At 63.7% G+C, this 17,159-nt stretch overlaps 2 protein-coding genes across 22 annotated transcripts in view; one reads left to right on the top strand and one right to left on the bottom strand.

The window, feature by feature from the left end:
• The window catches only part of PISD (phosphatidylserine decarboxylase), a 59,753-nt gene extending 52,815 nt beyond the window's left edge, over nucleotides 1-6,938 (top strand). For 5 of the 10 annotated variants that reach the window (XM_071209894.1, XM_071209889.1, XM_071209890.1 and 2 more), the window contains 6 exons: nucleotides 2,079-2,244; nucleotides 3,687-3,923; nucleotides 4,087-4,225; nucleotides 4,477-4,623; nucleotides 4,924-5,084; nucleotides 5,607-6,938. In XM_071209894.1, the coding sequence (XP_071065995.1) occupies nucleotides 2,131-2,244; nucleotides 3,687-3,923; nucleotides 4,087-4,225; nucleotides 4,477-4,623; nucleotides 4,924-5,084; nucleotides 5,607-5,831 (1,023 nt within the window). In that variant the 5' untranslated portion in view covers nucleotides 2,079-2,130 and the 3' untranslated portion in view covers nucleotides 5,832-6,938. Of the gene's footprint in view, nucleotides 1-355; nucleotides 603-2,078; nucleotides 2,245-3,686; nucleotides 3,924-4,086; nucleotides 4,226-4,476; nucleotides 4,624-4,923; nucleotides 5,085-5,606 lie in introns of all 10 variants that reach the window. The other 5 variants (XM_071209892.1, XM_071209891.1, XM_071209893.1 and 2 more) reach the window with 2 other exon arrangements.
• SFI1 (SFI1 centrin binding protein) overlaps nucleotides 6,879-17,159 on the bottom strand; it is a 132,600-nt gene continuing 122,319 nt past the window's right edge. For 6 of the 12 annotated variants that reach the window (XM_058281691.2, XM_058281689.1, XM_004449753.4 and 3 more), the window contains 13 exons: nucleotides 16,472-16,574; nucleotides 15,078-15,174; nucleotides 13,730-13,890; nucleotides 13,189-13,263; nucleotides 11,360-11,434; nucleotides 11,063-11,239; nucleotides 10,727-10,977; nucleotides 9,796-9,900; nucleotides 9,481-9,685; nucleotides 8,196-8,301; nucleotides 7,969-8,062; nucleotides 7,199-7,310; nucleotides 6,879-7,122 (listed from right to left, as the gene is read on the bottom strand). In XM_058281691.2, coding sequence (XP_058137674.1) covers nucleotides 7,018-7,122; nucleotides 7,199-7,310; nucleotides 7,969-8,062; nucleotides 8,196-8,301; nucleotides 9,481-9,685; nucleotides 9,796-9,900; nucleotides 10,727-10,977; nucleotides 11,063-11,239; nucleotides 11,360-11,434; nucleotides 13,189-13,263; nucleotides 13,730-13,890; nucleotides 15,078-15,174; nucleotides 16,472-16,574 — 1,666 coding nt within the window. In that variant the 3' untranslated portion in view covers nucleotides 6,879-7,017. Of the gene's footprint in view, nucleotides 7,123-7,198; nucleotides 7,591-7,968; nucleotides 8,063-8,195; nucleotides 8,302-9,480; nucleotides 9,686-9,795; nucleotides 9,901-10,726; nucleotides 10,978-11,062; nucleotides 11,240-11,359; nucleotides 11,435-13,188; nucleotides 13,264-13,729; nucleotides 13,891-15,077; nucleotides 15,175-16,471; nucleotides 16,575-17,159 lie in introns of all 12 variants that reach the window. The other 6 variants (XR_009181886.1, XR_011646528.1, XR_011646529.1 and 3 more) reach the window with 2 other exon arrangements.

Below are 17,159 nucleotides of genomic sequence, written 5' to 3'. Positions count from 1 at the left end.
GTTCTAGTCCTGCTTCCCAGCCCATGCTGGTTTCCCCCGGGGGTGGATTGCCCCTTTTCTGAGGCCCCTGAGGGGGGTTGGAGCAGGTGCAGGTGAGGAGCAGGCGACGCAGATGAGGCTCCTGGGCTCTCCCAGCGTGTCTCCTGTGGCTCCTCTCAGTCCTCAGATGCTACTTTGTAACCTGAATGGAAAATGGGTCAGGTCCTGGCGAGGGAGGTGCCTCCGGCCCGGCCACGCTCTGTGGGCTCCGGGCGCAGAGCTCAGATTCCCCGATGCCCTGGAGCCCAGAGGTGCATGGGGGGCGCTGGGGCCCGAGCAGGTGTGTCACCCGGAGCCTGCCTGTCTGTCTGCCTAGCCCCTGCCCTCGGACCCACGCCCGTGAGCCACAGAGACGACCTCCAGCCACCGGCCCGGGAGGCAGGGCCTGCAGCCCTGACCGCGCAGGAGATCTCCTGGCGTGGGGGGAAGGGACGGAAGGAGGAAAAACAAAGGCGAGCGAGCGAGTGAGAGCGCGCACAGGGAGCCGCGCCGCCCTCCCCGCGCCTGCCCACGATGTGTCAGTCAGAGGCGCGGCGAGGACCAGAGCTCCGCGCGGCGAAATGGTGAGATGCGCCCGGCCGCGTCCTAACCCTCCCGCGCCCCGCCACGACCTCCTCCGCAAGGTCCGAGTTCACGTCCGCAGGCCCCGCGGTGGCGGCGGCGGCAGGGGACCCGGGGACCGGCTGCCGCGGCTGGAGGGGCCCGGCCCGGCGGGCCCGAGTGCCCAGAGTAGGAGAGCGCGCTTCAGGTACCCAGCGCGGACCTGGCTCCCGCGGCCGCCCCCTCCCCACCCCCAGAGCTCGGCCCGGGAGGGCGGAGGGGACCCGAGGGTGCAGCACCTCCCGCAGGATTGGTCCCTGCGCTCTGCAGTGAGGGGGCGGGAGCCGCGGGGAGCGCCCGTTTGTGTGTCTTTGCCGGGTCCCCACTGCCTTTCCGGACCTTTTAAAAACAAAATGAAGCTGGGGTTGGAGTATAAAGGCGGAGAAGGACATCTGGTGCCTGTGGACCCCTGGCATCGGAGCCCAGGGCTGGGCTCGGGCTCCTCCAGTCTCCGTTCTTTCCTCTTTTACTCTCAGCTGAGATGCCTCTTTGTTCCCGGGCTTGTTCAGCAGCTGGGAGAGGAGACGGCTTCTGAGGGGACAGTCTCTGGTGGGAACCTTAGATTTTCCAATTGAAGGCAATTGTTTTAAGGCTGAGGAAACCGAGACCTGGGGCTGCCTCCTGCCTCCCCAGGAGCCTATTCTGGGGTATCAGCATGTGACCATGGGGCTTGGGCCTCCTGGGTTCTTGTGGGAAAGCCCGCTCCAGCCTCCACAGTTCCCTCGGGGACAAATGCACTGACTGGGGTCTGGGGAGTGGCCCAGCCGCTATGGCTGAAAAGAGGGACCTGGGTCAGGAATGTGGCCTGAGAGCTGAGGGGGTGCTGCTGGGGACCTCTCCTCCCCAAAGGGATGGTGTTGCCTCTGGATGGGTTTTGGAGACCCTCGACCTGCTGTAAAAGATCGTGCCAATGAATGGGGCTGGAGCAGCCCTGCACTGCTGGGGTGTGTGTCTGTGTGTGTGGGGATTCCTTTGAGATTTTGTTGGGTCCACCCTCTATTTAGCAGATGAGGAAAGGGGCCTGGAGTCATGGAGGCTTTCCCCCGGCTTGAAATGAGATGGTAGCAAAAGACCCCACAAACGACTGTGTGGGGTCATGCTCCCCACTGCTGCGCCCCTGCTTGCGCCTGGGCAGGTGGCAGGTACTCCGACCCCTTTTCCCCATGCCAAATGCTTAGCCCAGAGCCCCTGCGGGAGTCCCTCTGGCGTTCTGGAGCCGCCGGGAGCTGGGTCGCCTCTCCTGACTCTGCTGCCCCCGCTGGCGGGTGGGAGAGGCTAGGAAAGGAGCCAGAGAGGAAAGGTGGCTGAGGGGCCTTAGCCCAGGCCTCAGGTCCCTGGGCAGAGGCGAGCGGTGGTCCTGCCCGGGTGGGGGTCTCCCAAGACCCTGTCCAGCCCAGACGGCTGATCCTGACCGGGCCTGTGTGCGGTGTGCCCTGCAGGTTGCAGTTCCCCCAGCTGGCCCTGAGGCGGAGGCTGGGACAGTTGAGCTGCATGTCCAGACCCACCCTGAAACTGCGCTCCTGGCCCTTGACGGTCCTCTACTACCTCCTGCCCTTCGGCGCCCTCCGGCCGCTCAGCCGGGTGGGATGGAGGCCGGTGAGCAGGGTAAGTGTGTGCGGGGCCTGTGTAGGCCTGAGGTTGGGGACAGGAGAGACCCGAGGAGGAGAGAGTGGGCAGCTGGAGGCAGGATGGCTGCGGGGCCAGCTGTGCCCCCGGGGGAGGCCTGGCAAGGTGGGGTGGTCTGGAAGACAAGGCGGCGTTGCAGGGGAGGCTGTGGGCAGCGGGGTGGGCCCAGCCTGCCTGCCGCAGTGGGAGCCTGGAAGGGCTTGCTGTCCGCTTTCCATGCTTGCCTCATCCAGGCCATTTTGGGGCTCTGCGTTTTGGAAAGAACCCTTGCTGGGGATTCAGAAAATGGTGTCTGCCCCCAATTTTCTGTGTAAGGAAGAAGGGATCTTAGAGGTGATTTTGACAAGTATCTAAATTCTGGATGCCAGAGAATCATTCAGGAAGGCTGGCAACAGTCTGGGCCCCTTCCCCCCAGGTGGAATTGGGGGAGTAAGCCAAGCCCTGGGCAGCCAGGGTGAGTGTCGTGAGGGCTAGAGAGCTCAAGGGTGCCCGCATTGGGTGCTGGAGCGTCTCCAGCCTGTGCCCGACAGCAGCTCCGGCAGCTCCAGCAGCTCCAGGTTGGCTGATGCAGCGGGAAGGTTAAGGGCAGTTCCTGGGAACCACAACACTACTTCACCGCCATGTGGAGGGGTTGAAAGTTGGAATGAAATGACGTTTAAACCTTGGGGAGTTGGTGTCTTGGTTATCTTCAGACAAGTAGGCTCCGGTTCCACAGTGAAGTTGAAGAGGCTGCCATTTCCTGGGGGCCTGGCCCCTAGGGAGGGGGCTCTGGGACCCCGCCAGGACCCGTCCTCAGGTGCCCCAGGCTCCTGGCAGGCCCGTTCTCTCTCTGGGGAGAAGCCCAGGGGAGCCTCTCTGTGGCCTGGCTCATCACAGGAAAACCTGAGAGGCGGGCCTGTGGCCAGGGCCTCTGGGTCTGCTCGCGGGCCCACATGACGGTGCCTGGGAAGGTCTGCGTCTGAAACCCTGACGTGGCCACTTGGCTCCTATCGAGCAAAGGAGTCCCTGTTTCAGGGCACCCTTGGCCTGGGCCCCTGGCGCTGCCCCCTTTCTGTGCAGTCTGGGGTACAGGCCCCACCCCACTGCCCACCTGCTCGCTCTGTGGCTGGTGCCTGTCCCTGTATGTCCCCTGCTGCCCCCCAATTAGTGCGGCTGCCCTGACCAGTCTCCCCACTCCCCCTGAGGTGACTGAACCCTGGCCTTGGAGCTCTGGGGGAGCATCGCTGTCTCCGTCTCCTGAAGGGCTTGGGAGACACTGGCCACTGCAGTCTGGTTCCTAGTGAGAAACAGCCACATCACAAAGCCTCTGGGGGCCTCTGGGGAGCTCGCGGAGGCCTGGGGAAGGGGCGGTGCTGGCCGGGGTTGGTGCTGGGGCCAATGGGGCAGGGTGGCCGAGCTCACTCTCGCCCTGTGGTCTGCAGGTGACCCTGTACAAATCGGTGCCAACGCGCTTGCTGTCGCGGGCCTGGGGCCGCCTCAACCAGGTGGAGCTGCCCCACTGGCTGCGCAGACCCGTCTACAGCCTGTACATCTGGACCTTTGGGGTGAACATGAAGGAGGCCGCCGTGGAGGACCTGCACCACTACCGCAATCTCAGCGAGTTCTTCCGGCGCAAGCTGAAGCCGCAGGCCCGGCCCGTGTGCGGCCTGCACAGTGTGGTGAGGCCCTGCTCCCACCTCTCCTACACCAACAGCCTGGTCCTCGCCGGTGGCTTTGGGGAGGCCTCTTGAGGCTGGGGCTCTGGGGGTAGCTTCTTGGGAGCAGGGAGGCCCTTCCTCCCTCCTCCCTCCTTAGCAGCAGCCTCTCTCCTGATCCTTCCAGATCAGCCCGTCAGATGGGAAGATCCTCAACTTTGGGCAGGTGAAGAACTGTGAGGTAGAGCAGGTGAAGGGGGTCACCTATTCGCTGGAGTCGTTCCTGGGCCCCCGTGCCTCTGCAGAGGACCTGCCCTTCCCACCAGGTGGGTCCAGCTGCAGCCACGGCTGCCCTGCTACTGTGTGGCTAGGCCAGATGCCAGGGGGCTGAGGAAGGGGGTGGAGGCAGGACGGGAAGGGAAAGCTGGGGAGGCTGGAGGCTGTGGGAGATGAGGGACAGGAGTGCTCTGATGGAAGTTTCTGGGGTCCCAGCGGAGTCTGTGTCCAGCCTGCTTGCAGACTCTGTACCAGAGAGCCTGTCCCAAGCCAGTCTCTGACCCTTGTGCCTGCCTCACAGCCACCTCCTTCAGCTCCTTCAAGAGCCAGCTGGTCACCAGGGAAGGGAATGAGCTGTACCACTGTGTCATCTACCTGGCCCCTGGGGACTACCACTGCTTCCACTCACCTACTGACTGGACTGTCTCCCACCGGCGCCACTTCCCAGGTAGGCCCAGGGCACCACCGATGGGTGGGGGCTGCCTCCAGGGGAGGAAAGGTAGGGGGCACCACACAGAGGCCCAGGCTTCCCAATTTGTCACTTTGCACCTCAGGCAATACCAGATGTCCCTGGGGATCGTGGAGGCCAGATGCTGGCTGCTTCAGGCTGGCAGGGCATGGGAAGGGCCTGGGGGGCCGGGGTCTTGGGCCGTGCCAGTTGGGCCCCCCAGGTTCTGGGAGGCTGGTCTTGCTCCTGCTCCTCCCTTCCTGAAGGCTGGGCGGGAGTGGCACGCGCTTTGCCCTGCAGGCTCCCTGATGTCCGTGAACCCCGGCATGGCCCGATGGATCAAAGAGCTCTTCTGCCACAACGAGCGGGTGGTCCTGACCGGGGACTGGAAGCACGGCTTCTTCTCACTGACGGCCGTGGGCGCCACCAATGTGGGCTCCATCCGCATCTACTTTGACCAGGTGAGCAGAGCCAGGCCCTGCTGGAACCCAGGGGCTGGGCGCTTGGGGGCATCCTGCCCTCCTCCTCTGCAGCAGGAGCCACTGGCCACGTCTCCGGGCCAGGCCTACTTCCCACGGCCAGGGCCTCCCTCCCATTTTTCCTGTCACTCAGTGTCTCAAGGTAAACAGAAAGAGCTGCTGAGCTTGGGATGGGTCCTATTGATTGGAGGGTGGAACTTACAAGGTCAGAGCTCCGGCCAGTCGGGCGCCGTGGGCTGCCTCTTGGTCCGCTTGCGACTTAACACCCCTTGCTGCCACAGGTGGGCCCTGCCGCATCATGCGTGCTGAGAACAGCTGGGGTGGTCTGAGTTTTCTGATCCCAGGCCCCACCTGGGCCTCTGTGAGGCACTATCGCCACCTCCCTTTCTGAGCTGGGCTGGTGGTGGGAGCAGAGCTGTGCCAAGGCCGGCTGCCAGCCCCTGGAAGGGGACAGCCATGGCCTGGGCCCCTTGTGACCTGGCCTCCACCCCGTACCTCCCCCAGGACCTGCACACGAACAGCCCGCGGTACAGCAAGGGCTCCTACAATGACTTCAGCTTTGTGACGCACGCCAACAAAGAGGGCGTCCCCATGCGTAAGGGCGAGCATCTGGGCGAGTTCAACCTGGGCTCCACCATTGTGCTGATCTTCGAGGCCCCCCAGGACTTCAGCTTCAAGCTTCAAGCTGGACAGAAAATCCGCTTCGGGGAGGCGCTGGGCTCCCTCTAGAAGCCTTTCCCAGCTGTGGCTGCTGCCGCCCGGGAATCTCCTCCAGGAGAGAAACGGGAGGGTATTTTGGACGGAAACCCCCGAGGCCGCCCGGGCGAGGGGCTGTCTTCACACTGTGTGGGGTCCGACCAGGTAGGACCCGAGCGATTTCCGCTCCCGCTGTCCCAGAGATGCAGACAGAGGCTCTTGGCCCCTCCCGGCAGGGACCAGCGCCTTCTGCAAGGACCTCTACTAAGCTGTTCTCCCTTCCCACCTACAGAGAGAGAAAGAAGTCCAGGCTGATCTCAGGTTCAGCCCTGGGTCTTTTTGAACCTGTTGTCTAAGCCAGAGCCCCTAATCTCTTGCTGTGCATCCAGCTGGTCTTGGTGGTAAATGGTGACGTGTCTTCCTGCTGCTCCCCCATCCCCTGGGCCATTTTGTCAGCCCCCGTCTGTCTCCCTTTCGCACAGGGTGAGGTGCCCTTGGGCACTGACTGTGGACCAACCACGCCCCCAAAATGACCCTGCCTCTCAAGTTCTCTTCCTCCCACTCATTGGGAAAAGTGACGTCTTTGCACTTGAGGCAGAAGTCACCACAGCTCTTAGTGCCAGTGTCTCCTGAGGATGGTGGCACTAACAGACTGGCCCTCTGCAGCCTCAGTGAGCACTCTTCTGGAGCTGGCCTCGTCCTCTTTCCAGCAAACAAGAACCTCCTCGATGTGTAATGTGAAAGGAGGCCTAGTCCAGGTGACTCCCAGGACAGGAGCGTTGTCCTTGTGCTGCCCGCCCCCCCAGCCCTGCATGAAACGGGGAAGTTGCTGCTATCGACCACAGGGGCTCGTGCTGGAAGCAGAGGGACCCTGGTGTGTGTGTGGGGTCAGTGCCTAGAAAACATAACCTGTCCCCAGGAAACAGGTACGCAGTCCTTGGGGTGCCACTGAGGGTGGGGACAGAGCCGTGTCTCACTTTGATCCTGGGGATGATGTGAATTTCTCCGGCAGGAGAAGCCATTGAACTTTTTCAACTGTATCAGTAGCACAGTATTTTTGTACGAAAAGTGGGAGACTTCTGAACAGTAATTCATTTAATTGCAAACATTTTGAAATAAAAAAAAAAATGTAAAAGCGCATTTCAGCTCTGTGTTCTGTTCCTGGAGCGGCTCGCGCCGTCCTGCACAGCCCGGCACCGGGCTCCCGGTGTGGCGACTGCTAGCACAGAGCCTGCCGCAGGGCCTGGACGCGTGCGATGCAGGCGCGGATGGGCTGGCGCTGGGCCTGGAGCTCTGCGGCCAGGCGCTGAATCTGCGCTTCCACCTGGGGACAAGCGCAGGGCAGGCGGCTGAGCGTGGGCACAGCTCAGAGCGGTTCCCGGGGCTGGCCTGGGCCTCACCTGTTCCAGCTCTTCCCGCACCTGCTGCTCCGCTGCCTGGGCCTCAGGCCGGGGCTCCTCCTGGCTCAGCGCCAGCCACCTGCGCAGGCTGCTGGCTTGCCGCTCACAGGACCTGAGGGGCGAGATGCCTGCTGCCTGCCTTGCTGGACCTTGGCAGAGCCTCCCCAAAGCCCCCCTTGGGCTGGGGAGAAGTACAGACGTCAGCCAATTCCAGGGCAGGGGTGGGTGAGTGGAGAGGAGGCCTGGTGGGGGCCGGGTGAAAAGGCCCCCCTGCCGCCCTTCTTCTCGGCACAGAGCCAGGGTGACAGCCCAACTCCTTGGAACCTCCGGAGGCTGCCTCCAGGCACGCAGCAAGGGAAACGCGAGCTCTCGGTACGTGGTGGGTTCCTGGGCTGCAGGTGAGGCAGGGCAGGGCCCACTCAGTGCAGCGGGAGGCCAGGCCTGTCCTCAGAGCTCCTTACTGTCTGGTGTTAGAATAGTCACCGGCGAGTGCCTCGCCTTGCTTCCAGAAAACCAGACCCGGTTACTGTGGTTTTGCTCAGCTCTTATAATTCCCAAGCGAAAGCCACCACTCGCCCCAGAGGTAAGGCAGACTCACGCCTTCCGAGCCGTACTGAGGAGGGTGGAGTTACCACCTGTCGTAGGCGGCCCCAAGAGGAGAGGGGAGGCTTTCTGGAAGCCCCGCCTTGGGCTCCCCGACTCAGGGTGGGAGCCTCACCCCCAGGGCCTGTCCCTGTGGACTCTGGTCAGGGGTGTTTCCCGAATCTCACCGGAGGTTCTGCTGGTTGGTCTGGTAGTGCTCAAATTGCTGGCGGATCCCCTCAAGCTCAGCCTTGAGTTCTGTGCAGCCCGCGTCCATGGGATCTGGAGAATGAGCTTGATCTTGACAATCTGCCCTTTCCTTCTGGGACCAGGGGTTGGGGGTGCAAGGTGCAGCCTCCCCCCTCCCCAGGGGCACGGCCTGTGCTCACTGCCCTGCCAGGCCCAAGGCACACACCTGCGGTTTGACAGCCACGCCCGGGATGGGCCCTGGGGCCTGTGAAGTCCTGGGGGAGCAGCAGCTGGGGTCTGGGGGCACTGGCCAGGCATGGGGGGCCCTGGGGCTGAAGGACAGAAGGACGCTGAGCAGAGAAGCCAGAAGGCAGCCCGGGAGAGGTGGGGTACAGGAGGTCCACTCCCCTGAGCTGGGCTTCCTGGGCCCTGCCTCCAGGACCTGAATGCCATTGAACAGACCCACAACCAGCCCAAGGAGCCCCCCGCCGTCCACCCCACTCCCCTGCCCGGCTGAGCTCCCACTCCCACGCCTGTTCTCATCGTCCAACCACAAACCAACAGAGCCTCCTGGGCTCCCGCCTTCCCTCTGCTGGAGGCGGGCCTGCTCCTCCTGGCACCGCCTGGGGCACTGCCAGTGCGCACGACCTCCCCTCAACCCCACACCCCACTGCAGGCAGGCCCTGCAGGACCTGCTACCTGCTGGGGCCTGAGCCTCTCCTGGGGCATTTCCCCACGCGCTGAGCACTGCTCCTTGGGGCATTTCCTTCTCTCGGCTTCAGTGGCATCACGCACAGGCCATCCCCGCACAGGCCCGTCCACAACTTTCCTTTCCTTACTCCCCCACTCCCTCCCCGCGTGACCAGGACGGAAGCCCTGGTGTCTGGTGCCCTGTCCTGGAGATCACACCCCCCATGTCCTCAGAAGCCAGGCAGCCAAGCCTGGCCCGAGAGCGAGGGGACGGGCACCAAGCTCCATCCTTCGAAGAGAAGAGCATCAAAGAGATTGAGGAGATGAACTCGTCCCCCAAACCAGGCGCCCTTCAACCAGTGATGGCGAGAGTAGCTGGCACCCACCAAGCAGTCCAGGAGCCAGGACACTGCCGCCTCCTGCACCGACCCCCTCGTGTCTGATCTAACGCCAACGCTTCCCTTTCACCCCCAACCACCTCAGCCACAGGGAGCAGAGGGTCATGGTTATGGGTTCAGAGGCTGAGCTCCCAGGCAGGACCCTGGCATGCTGCTCATCCGCGCGCACGCCTCCTGGCCTTTACCTGGGATGACGGTGCCCACAGTTGCATGAGGACGTACTGACCCATGCCAAGCCCTGTGCCAGGCCCGGTGTGCGTGAGCAGCTGCACATGCTCAGAACAAATGGACCCTGTGTCTTCTGGGCCAGGGGTGTTCCAGAACAAACGTGTACAGCGGTAGCAACAGCACCAAGGGCCCGAGAGCGAGCGCACAGTGAAGACCAAAGACCCCGGTGACTGGGGGTGGTGCTGAAGGACTTACCCTCACGGGTGCCTCCGCCCCACAGGGCAGGAAGGAGGAAGGGGGCAGCAGCAGTTCGCGGCCTACACTTGCCACGGGGGGCAGCTTTGGGCCAGGGGGCCTCAGTAGGGCAGCGGGCTGAGGTGGGCGGCTGCTCGTGGCCGGGGCCGCCTGGGCCTCTGCCGGGAGGGGCCTTGTCAGGGAAGGGCCCGCAGGCTTCTCTGACCTGAGCAGAGGGAGGATGGGTCAGGCCTTGGGACCTGGCTCTGCCCAGGCAACAGGAGGGAAAGGGGGCCGTTCACCCTAGGGCCCCCTGAGACGGGAGCTCAGACCTACCACTGCCTCCCAAGTGGGCCGCACCCCGGGCGCCTCTGGCTCTGTACGGGCTCCAGCAAGAAGTCGGGGCGTCGGGGCTGCTTCCTCGCCGAGCGGGTGGTGCTCCTGAGGAGAAACGGGCCCGTTCCTCTAGGCTGACCCGGCCGGTGGCCTTCGCGTTCTGTGGGGTGGGTGTCCTCTGTTTTTACAGGGACCGGAAGGCCAGAGAAGAAAAGGCTGCCCCAAGGTCACAAGTAAGCGGGGGCAGAGCTGGGCCAAACTGCACTTCTGGCGTCTCTATCGACCCGGGCCTGAGACCGTGGGCTGCTGGACCCACGCCTCTCTGACCTCCCCAACAACCCTGCCAAGGAGATGCCGTCCCCAGTTTACAGGGGGAAGACGGCCCCTGGGACAGTTAAGCCTTTCGTCCCAGGTCCAGTGAGGAAGGAGGCAGAGTTTGGGGAGACCCACCCACGGAGGGGCCAGAGGGGCAGGTAACTAAGCGGGGTTCTGAAAGGGAGCAGCTTCAGGGCTGTTAAAGCAGAGCGAAACCTGGCAGGTGTGGGAGAATGGTGGGAAGGGCCTGTCACTTAGATCGGATACAGATTATTTTGAGGCAAAGACAATCGTGTTTCAGCAGCAGGGTGGGGAAGCATTGGAGGGGAGGCCCACATTTCCCAAGCTTCAGCCCGGAAAGAAGAAGAGGGTCCGCAGACGCCCCTCGGCCTCTCCCCCCGGCCTGGGAGGGCTGGAAGCTGCGGTCCCCTCAGGGCCGAGCAGGCGGGAGAGACGGAGCTGGGAAGGGGTCTGCCCAGCTTGGCGGGACGAGGGCCGAGACTGGCCGCGCCATCCCCTCGGGGTCCGGTTTTCCAACTTGGTGTGCAGTTGAAGCTTTTACCCAAGACAAAAGCGAGGGGACAGGGTGAGGGGGAGCCGGGCGATGGGTGCTCACAGCTCCAGGAGTTGGGGGTCCCCAGCAGCCAGGAGTAGGCCGCCCAGGCCGCCCTCAGGCCCGCGGGGCGCTGGCGGCCTCTGGGTCTCCAGGCTGGTGGCGTCCCCAGCGGCAGTGCGGACGGAAGGAGGGTCCTCAAATGTCACTCTCCTGCTGGGGGTGGGCAGTGGGGGCTCCCTGCCCGTGCCCAGCGCCTTCTGCTTCCAGAGCGCAGCACAGCGACGGACCGCCCGGTGCCGGCTGTGGGCAGCCTGCCGACAGGGCTGTGCATCAGCCAGGGGAGCCGGGCAGGCGCCGCGTCCTGCCTTCCCCCGCAAGGGCCCCGGTCGGGCCTACCTGGACCTGCTGCTGGGCCTGCAGCTGCTGCCGGAAGGCCCTCACGCCGGCTGCGAACCTCAGGAGGCGGGTGACGCCCTCCCGGAGGAGCTGGTGGTGGAAGGCCTGTGCCGCCTGCTCCAGCCGCGCCTTCTTCCGCCGCCGCTCCAGCACAAACAGCAGCCACGCGTGCCAGGCCTAAGGGGCGGAGTGGGGCGAGGCCTGGCCTGGGGGCTTTCCAGGGCTACCCACCACCCCCCAGCCAGCGCGGCCCAGGCAGGGCTGACGCCCTGGGCCCCTCTTGGGCACCCCCATTACCTTAGCCTGTAGGGAGAAGGACCAGAACCACAGAGCGCGCGCCGTACCCTGCTGCTCCTGCTTCCTGTCTGCCAGCTGCGGGCACAGAGGAGGCTGCCTCAGGGGCCAGAAGGCCGGGCGCAGGGCTGGGATGGCGGCCTGTGCAGAGCAGGCAGGACAGGCAGAGAGGCAGGGACGGCACGGCGGGAGAGGACGACAGGGAGGGGGGAGGCCGACCGAGCGATCGTCCCTTTGTTCACCAGCCTTCTCCATGTGGGTTCAGCACCAGGGGGACGAGAGCCTGGCCTCCACCAGGAGGGCAGCAAGGGGGATGGCACACAGGGGAGCCCAGGCCTTGGGGAAGGGGCCTGGGAGGGGACCCACCGCTGAGTTTTAAGGCCTGGGAAGGGGGAGCTGGAGGCCAGGGGCAGTGTAGGAGGGCGGAGGGGCCGGCTGTCTCCCGAGTAGGCCCCGGACACGCTGGGCAGCCACATCCCCTGGATCTGGGCTGGCTCGGGGACCGGTTTTGACTCAGAGATCCCAGGGGATGTGAGGCTCTGTTAACTTCCAGGACGTGAGGCCTCGAGAGAGACGCGGCTGCTGCCTTTGCCTCTTCCAAGACCCTGTCCTGGAGCCCAGGGCCCCCGGTGCACAGCCCTGACGGCCGCCGGGGAGAGGAGACCGCCGGAGATCTCCTGGGCATTGCGGCACTCGAGCCGATGCCGGAGAAGCAGAAGAGCCAGCAGCTGAGCAGCCCAGAGAGCCACTGGCCGCGGTCCGGGTGATGCTGTCGAAGCCATCAAGTTTCGGGACAGTTAGTGCAGTAAGAGGGAGCTGAGATGGAGGGGGCTGACATGGGCAGGATGGCAGGAGATGGCGGGCCCGTCAACGCAGGGGTGGAGGGAGACGGGGCACGTGGGCTGGAGCCTGCACACCGCCTGCTGGGGTGGGGGGACCAATGCAAGCAAAAATGCCAGGATCCCAGACTGCAACTTCCTTGAGAACTGGGCGACAGGGCAGCTAGCTCGGTGACAGAAACAGCTACCTGTGTGTGAGCAAGAGCCCAGGGGCCGGGCGGCAGGAAGGAGGGCTGTGCCAGGTCCTGGGACCCCGGCACGACGCCAGGCGTTTTCCGGAGGTTTCTGCTAACTCCCGCCAGGCAGCCGAGAGTAACCCGGGGGTACCCCAGCTGCTCCCCTCCCCGTCTTGGTCTGGCCGGCTGGTGGCCCGGCTTTCCCTCATGCCCCAGTTCTGTAACGAGGGCGATGCGCAAGGGGACAGAAGAACACCTCCTCACCTCTTAGAGGAGGCTGCCCCCAGCCTGTGTCGGCTGGCCCGCACCCACCTCTCGTTGAGTGTTCCGCCCCCAGCAGACCAGGAGTGACCATGTGCAAAGAGCAAAGGGCAAGAATTCCGGCAGGAGGGGGCGCGCGGGGGCCATGGGGCGCAGCTTATAGGGATGCGGTTTCAGGAGTTGGGAGAAACGAGGAGAAAAGCTGGCAACAGCTCTGGGCATGGCAATCCAGAGAGGAAGATGGAGACGTGGCTCTCAAGAGCTTGGCCGGGCCCGGTGAGTGTGATTGTGGCATTTTATCAAGGCCTCAGCAGACAAACTGCATTTCATTTAACGTTTGGGTATCACACTGAGGTGTTTTCTAATGTGACGCTGTAGAAACAGGGCCTTGGAGTGACCTGGGCTTTTACGGGAAGCTGAGGGTGCCAGGAAATGACTGGGGTGAAGAGGGAGGAAGCGAGGCGGGGGCCCCGGGACAAGTGTGCGCTAGAGGCACAGGCTGAAGCTCCCCGGCAGCCCGGCCCTCCCAAGCCAGAGGAAGCTCCAGGGCTCCCACCTGCTGTCTCCACCGGTGAAGGCACGAGCGGCTCAGTCTCTGGGCCAGGAGCTGGGTGCCTTGCCTCCGCAGGAGCTGGGGACGGAGCGTGCACAGGGAGTTGAGCCCCGACGGGAATCAGGCACCCACGCCTGCAACCCGAGGGGCTGTCTAACCCAGGCCACCAGGGGCAGGGGGCAGGGGAGGGGCTCCCAGCCCAGGGAACCGTCCTCCCCTGGCAGGAGGTGTCTTTGCTGACTCCAGGGCCTGGCGTGCCCCGCAGTGGATGGAGCAGACAACAAGGCCGGGTCCACTGTGACCCCGGGCTTCTCTGCTGAGCCACCTTCCCTTCCATGTGAGGGACCCGATTCTGAGGCTGGCAACCCCCCACCCTGCACTGAATGCCCAGAAAGGCTCCGGCAGCCTGGTTCCCACGGGACCACCCAGCACCCACCTCAGGTGCTCAGTTACAGCAAGAAAGACTTCTTCCTGAGAGGTAGTCTCCTGACCTGGACCTCCTGCCACAAAGGGGAGCTTGTGGCGCAGCGGCCACCCGCCTCACCGTGTTCCTGATGCACTGCAGGTGGTATGCCTTCCAGCGGGCCATGGCCTCCAGCAGCAGCCGCCGGCGCTGGCGCAGGGCGGCCGCCTCCATCTGCACCCTCTGCTTGGCTGCTCTCTGGCTGCGGGCTCGCCAGCGCCGAAACACAGTCCGGAGGCGGCCTGGGGCAGAGAGGAGCCGGGGTTTGCTTTCTTGGGTTTCCACGAGTGACTGTGTCGTTGTGAAGCTGGGAGCTGCGGATGGGTTGGGGTGTCTGCCGACGCTTGGTGAAGGCACCACGCGTGACTGCGCCTTCCGTCGGGACAATCCTGGCCACCTTCAGGGGCTGGGCGCCCCCGGGGGACCAGAACCGGACCTGCTCTGTCCACTGTGGTGGCCCTTGTGGAGCTACACAGGATGCTAGCAGGCACATGGAGGGACACGGCCCTTGGTCTGAGGAAGCCAGAAGGGGCCTGTGTGAGCCGGAACAGTGGCAGCCTCTTTTACAGGAGACGAAACCCAGGCTCACGAGAGAAGCTCAATCAGCCCGAGCTGTGCCCAGGGAAGAGGGCACCGCCACTGATGGCCACCGACTCCCCAGGCTCCGTATTTTTCTGCTTTTTTTTCTCTGTCACCAGATTCTCCCTTTGGAGAGGTGAGTACCTTCTTCTGGCTAATTTTTTCCTTCTGTTATGACTCTTGGGTCCCAAGAAAAGTTTCTTTTAGAGACAGAAGAAGAGCATTGTTACCAGGGCACTGGCACCAAGCGGGTCAGGGAAGGCGGTGAGCGCAAGCCTGAAGGCCAGCTGCCAGCACGAAACGCCAGCGCACCCTGCAGCAAGCACGTTGTTTTCTATTTATTTATGTGTGTTTAGTCTCACTGAAATCCTATGATACCCCATTTTACAGATGAGACAGTGAGGCCCAATTTAAACCACTTTCTGCCACGTTTGTCCACATTTTTCCTCTCTAGGAGCTGGTGGGAGATGACCGCCCACGGGTAACTGGCATCTCTGGTGCCTGGGGGCATCGGCACTAGGTCCTTTTGCTCTGGACAATCCTTCCAAAGTCGCGGTATAGCAGGTAGTAGGGGCTGCCTGGGGCTGGCTGAGCAGGTGTCCAGCCCCTAAACCTACAAGGGCCCAGCTACGCGAGGAAGCAGGCCCCAGCGCGGGCACCTGCGGCCCCCGAGGTGCGGGAGGACCCCCGATTTTAACGACCGCCGTTCCAGAGCCGTCTCCATGGAGCTCAAGCCCCGGCCTCTCAGTTGCACATAAACTGGCCGGCAGTCGGTCGGGGAAACAACTCTCTGAGGAAGAGACAAGTGCAGGGAGGCTCTGGCACTTCAAAGTCAGCGTCGCTCGCTTACCCCGATCCAGCACCCTCCGGGCCTCCTCCACGGCGCAGGCCTCCTGCTGCCGGTAGTGCACCTGCAGGCACGCGGCCTCTCGCCACTGCAGCAGGACCTACGGGGCAGGCGGAGGACGGGCGTCAGGGACGCGCCGGCTCTGCCATGGCCGCTTCGCCCAGGAACCGAGGTTGGCGTCCCTCACACGCATCCTGGGGCGCTCCTGCCGTCTCCCCAAGGACCAGGCCGAAACGAGGGGAGCCCCGGACTCCTCTCAGGAAGCCCAGAAGGCCTTGGACCCCCTAACAAGCCATAAAGAGGTCCAGCTGCTACACGGGGCTCACTCTATTATTCCTTGAGTGGGGCGTGTCCGTCACATGCACTTCTCTAAGTGAGACACGCGTCAAATAACCACACACCTTAAAAACAGGTCAGTGGGGAGCAGGTGTAGCTCAAATGGTTGAGTACCTGCTTCCCACATATGAGGTCCTGGGTTCAATTTCCGGTACCTTCTAAAAATTTTAAAAATTAAAAAAAAAAAAAAAAGAGGCCAAGCAGGCAGGAAGCCTGGTGGCTGCTCCCCAGCAGTCACAAACTCCACTCCCACCACAAAGGCCTCCACCCTTAAAAGCCCTGAAGCCGAGTGGAGAAGAAGTCTCTTCTCCCATGCAGGGGAAGTTTCCCTGAGCCCGGACCACGCCAGGCTCATCCACGTCGTCACGATGGCCCCTGCCCAGCAGGAGCCACTTACACGCGGGCCCGGCTGGCAGCTTTCTTCCAGAACACCCCTGAGTTGAGGGGCCGCGGCCATTACCTCCTGCCTGCCTGAACCTCCCCATTCACGCTACATGTGTGCTTTCCACCGCCGCCCCTCCCTGATCCCTCACGTGAGAAAGTCCCCACAGGCCTCCAGTCAGCGGGACCCGTCCTGCGGAGAGGGCCACACCGCGCACTCCCAGGATGCTCTGCGCACTCAAGGGGCCGCCGTGGCCCGGGGACCTGCGAGGTCGACGAGCGGGAATGAGCACCCTCTTTTTCTTCCGGAGGTACCGGGGATTGAACCCAGGACCTCAGACATGGGAAGTGGGTGCTCAGCCACTGAGCTCACCCACTCGCCAAGCACCCTCTCTTAAGAGACGAGGATACGGGTGCTGCTCGGTGGCTTTTACAGGGTCTGTCCAAGCAGAAAACTGAAGGTCCAAGACTATTTCCATTTAGGAAGTAGAGAAGACACTGGTGCTGATAATAAATAAGTCACCCACTGCGGGCCCTGTTTTTAATAGATTAAAAAAATAAAAGAACACCCTTGTGGATGGAAATGTGTGTGCCCGAGGAGAGGTCTCCCGCCTCTGGGGTCCCTGCTCGGCTGGGACCTCCTGAGCTGCGCCCCCCCCCCTCCCCGCCCCCCACCGCACCTTGGAACCCAGGCTCCTTCTGTAGTGGTCCCAAGCTTGGCAGACTCTCTCAGCTTCAGCCGCACGGGCCACGGTGTTCTCTCGCCAGCGCCAGAACACACCCCTACGGGCCCACAGGCAGGGCGGGGAGAGAAGGGGCGGCTTCGAGGACCCCTCCGGCCTCTTCGCCCCACTCCCGCGTGCAGGCCGCCCGATGCCCGGGAACGGCTGTGCCCCCGACAGCAGCGAGCATGGCCCTGTGCAGTGTGGGCCGCGGGGAAAACAGAGGAGTGGCCGGACCACAGTCCAGGTGCCTCGGGCCGTGGTAAGAGGAGGCCAGTGCCAGGGACGCGGAGAAAGGCACGGAAACGGCAGCGCGCGCTGACTGCCGGGTTAGCTCAGGAAGTCCCTGTCACCCCCTCTGAGGAGCTGGATGGACGCTGTGGGGGACCCCAAAGGAGGGACGGAGGGTTTAAGGCCCGCGAGGCTGGCCAGACGCCCGAGTGTTGGATATAAAGGGAAAGGGCCACGAGAAGCCACAGGGGAGACAGGAGCTGCGGACGCACAGGGGCCCTGGAGGGTGGGAGAGATCAGGAGGCCTCCTAGAAGCCTGCGATGACCCTGGGCAGCTGGCGAAAGGCCTGGACGGCCGAGCCACGACGGGGCTGGCTGGGAGCTGAGAGGCCCAGGGAGTCACGGCAGCTTCCGG

The sequence above is a fragment of the Dasypus novemcinctus genome, chromosome 19 (genome assembly GCF_030445035.2).
Source record: "Dasypus novemcinctus isolate mDasNov1 chromosome 19, mDasNov1.1.hap2, whole genome shotgun sequence".
Classification (NCBI taxonomy): Eukaryota; Metazoa; Chordata; class Mammalia; order Cingulata; family Dasypodidae; genus Dasypus; species Dasypus novemcinctus.
Note: the sequence above shows the minus strand (reverse complement) of the source record. Positions and strands in the feature narration are given on the sequence as shown.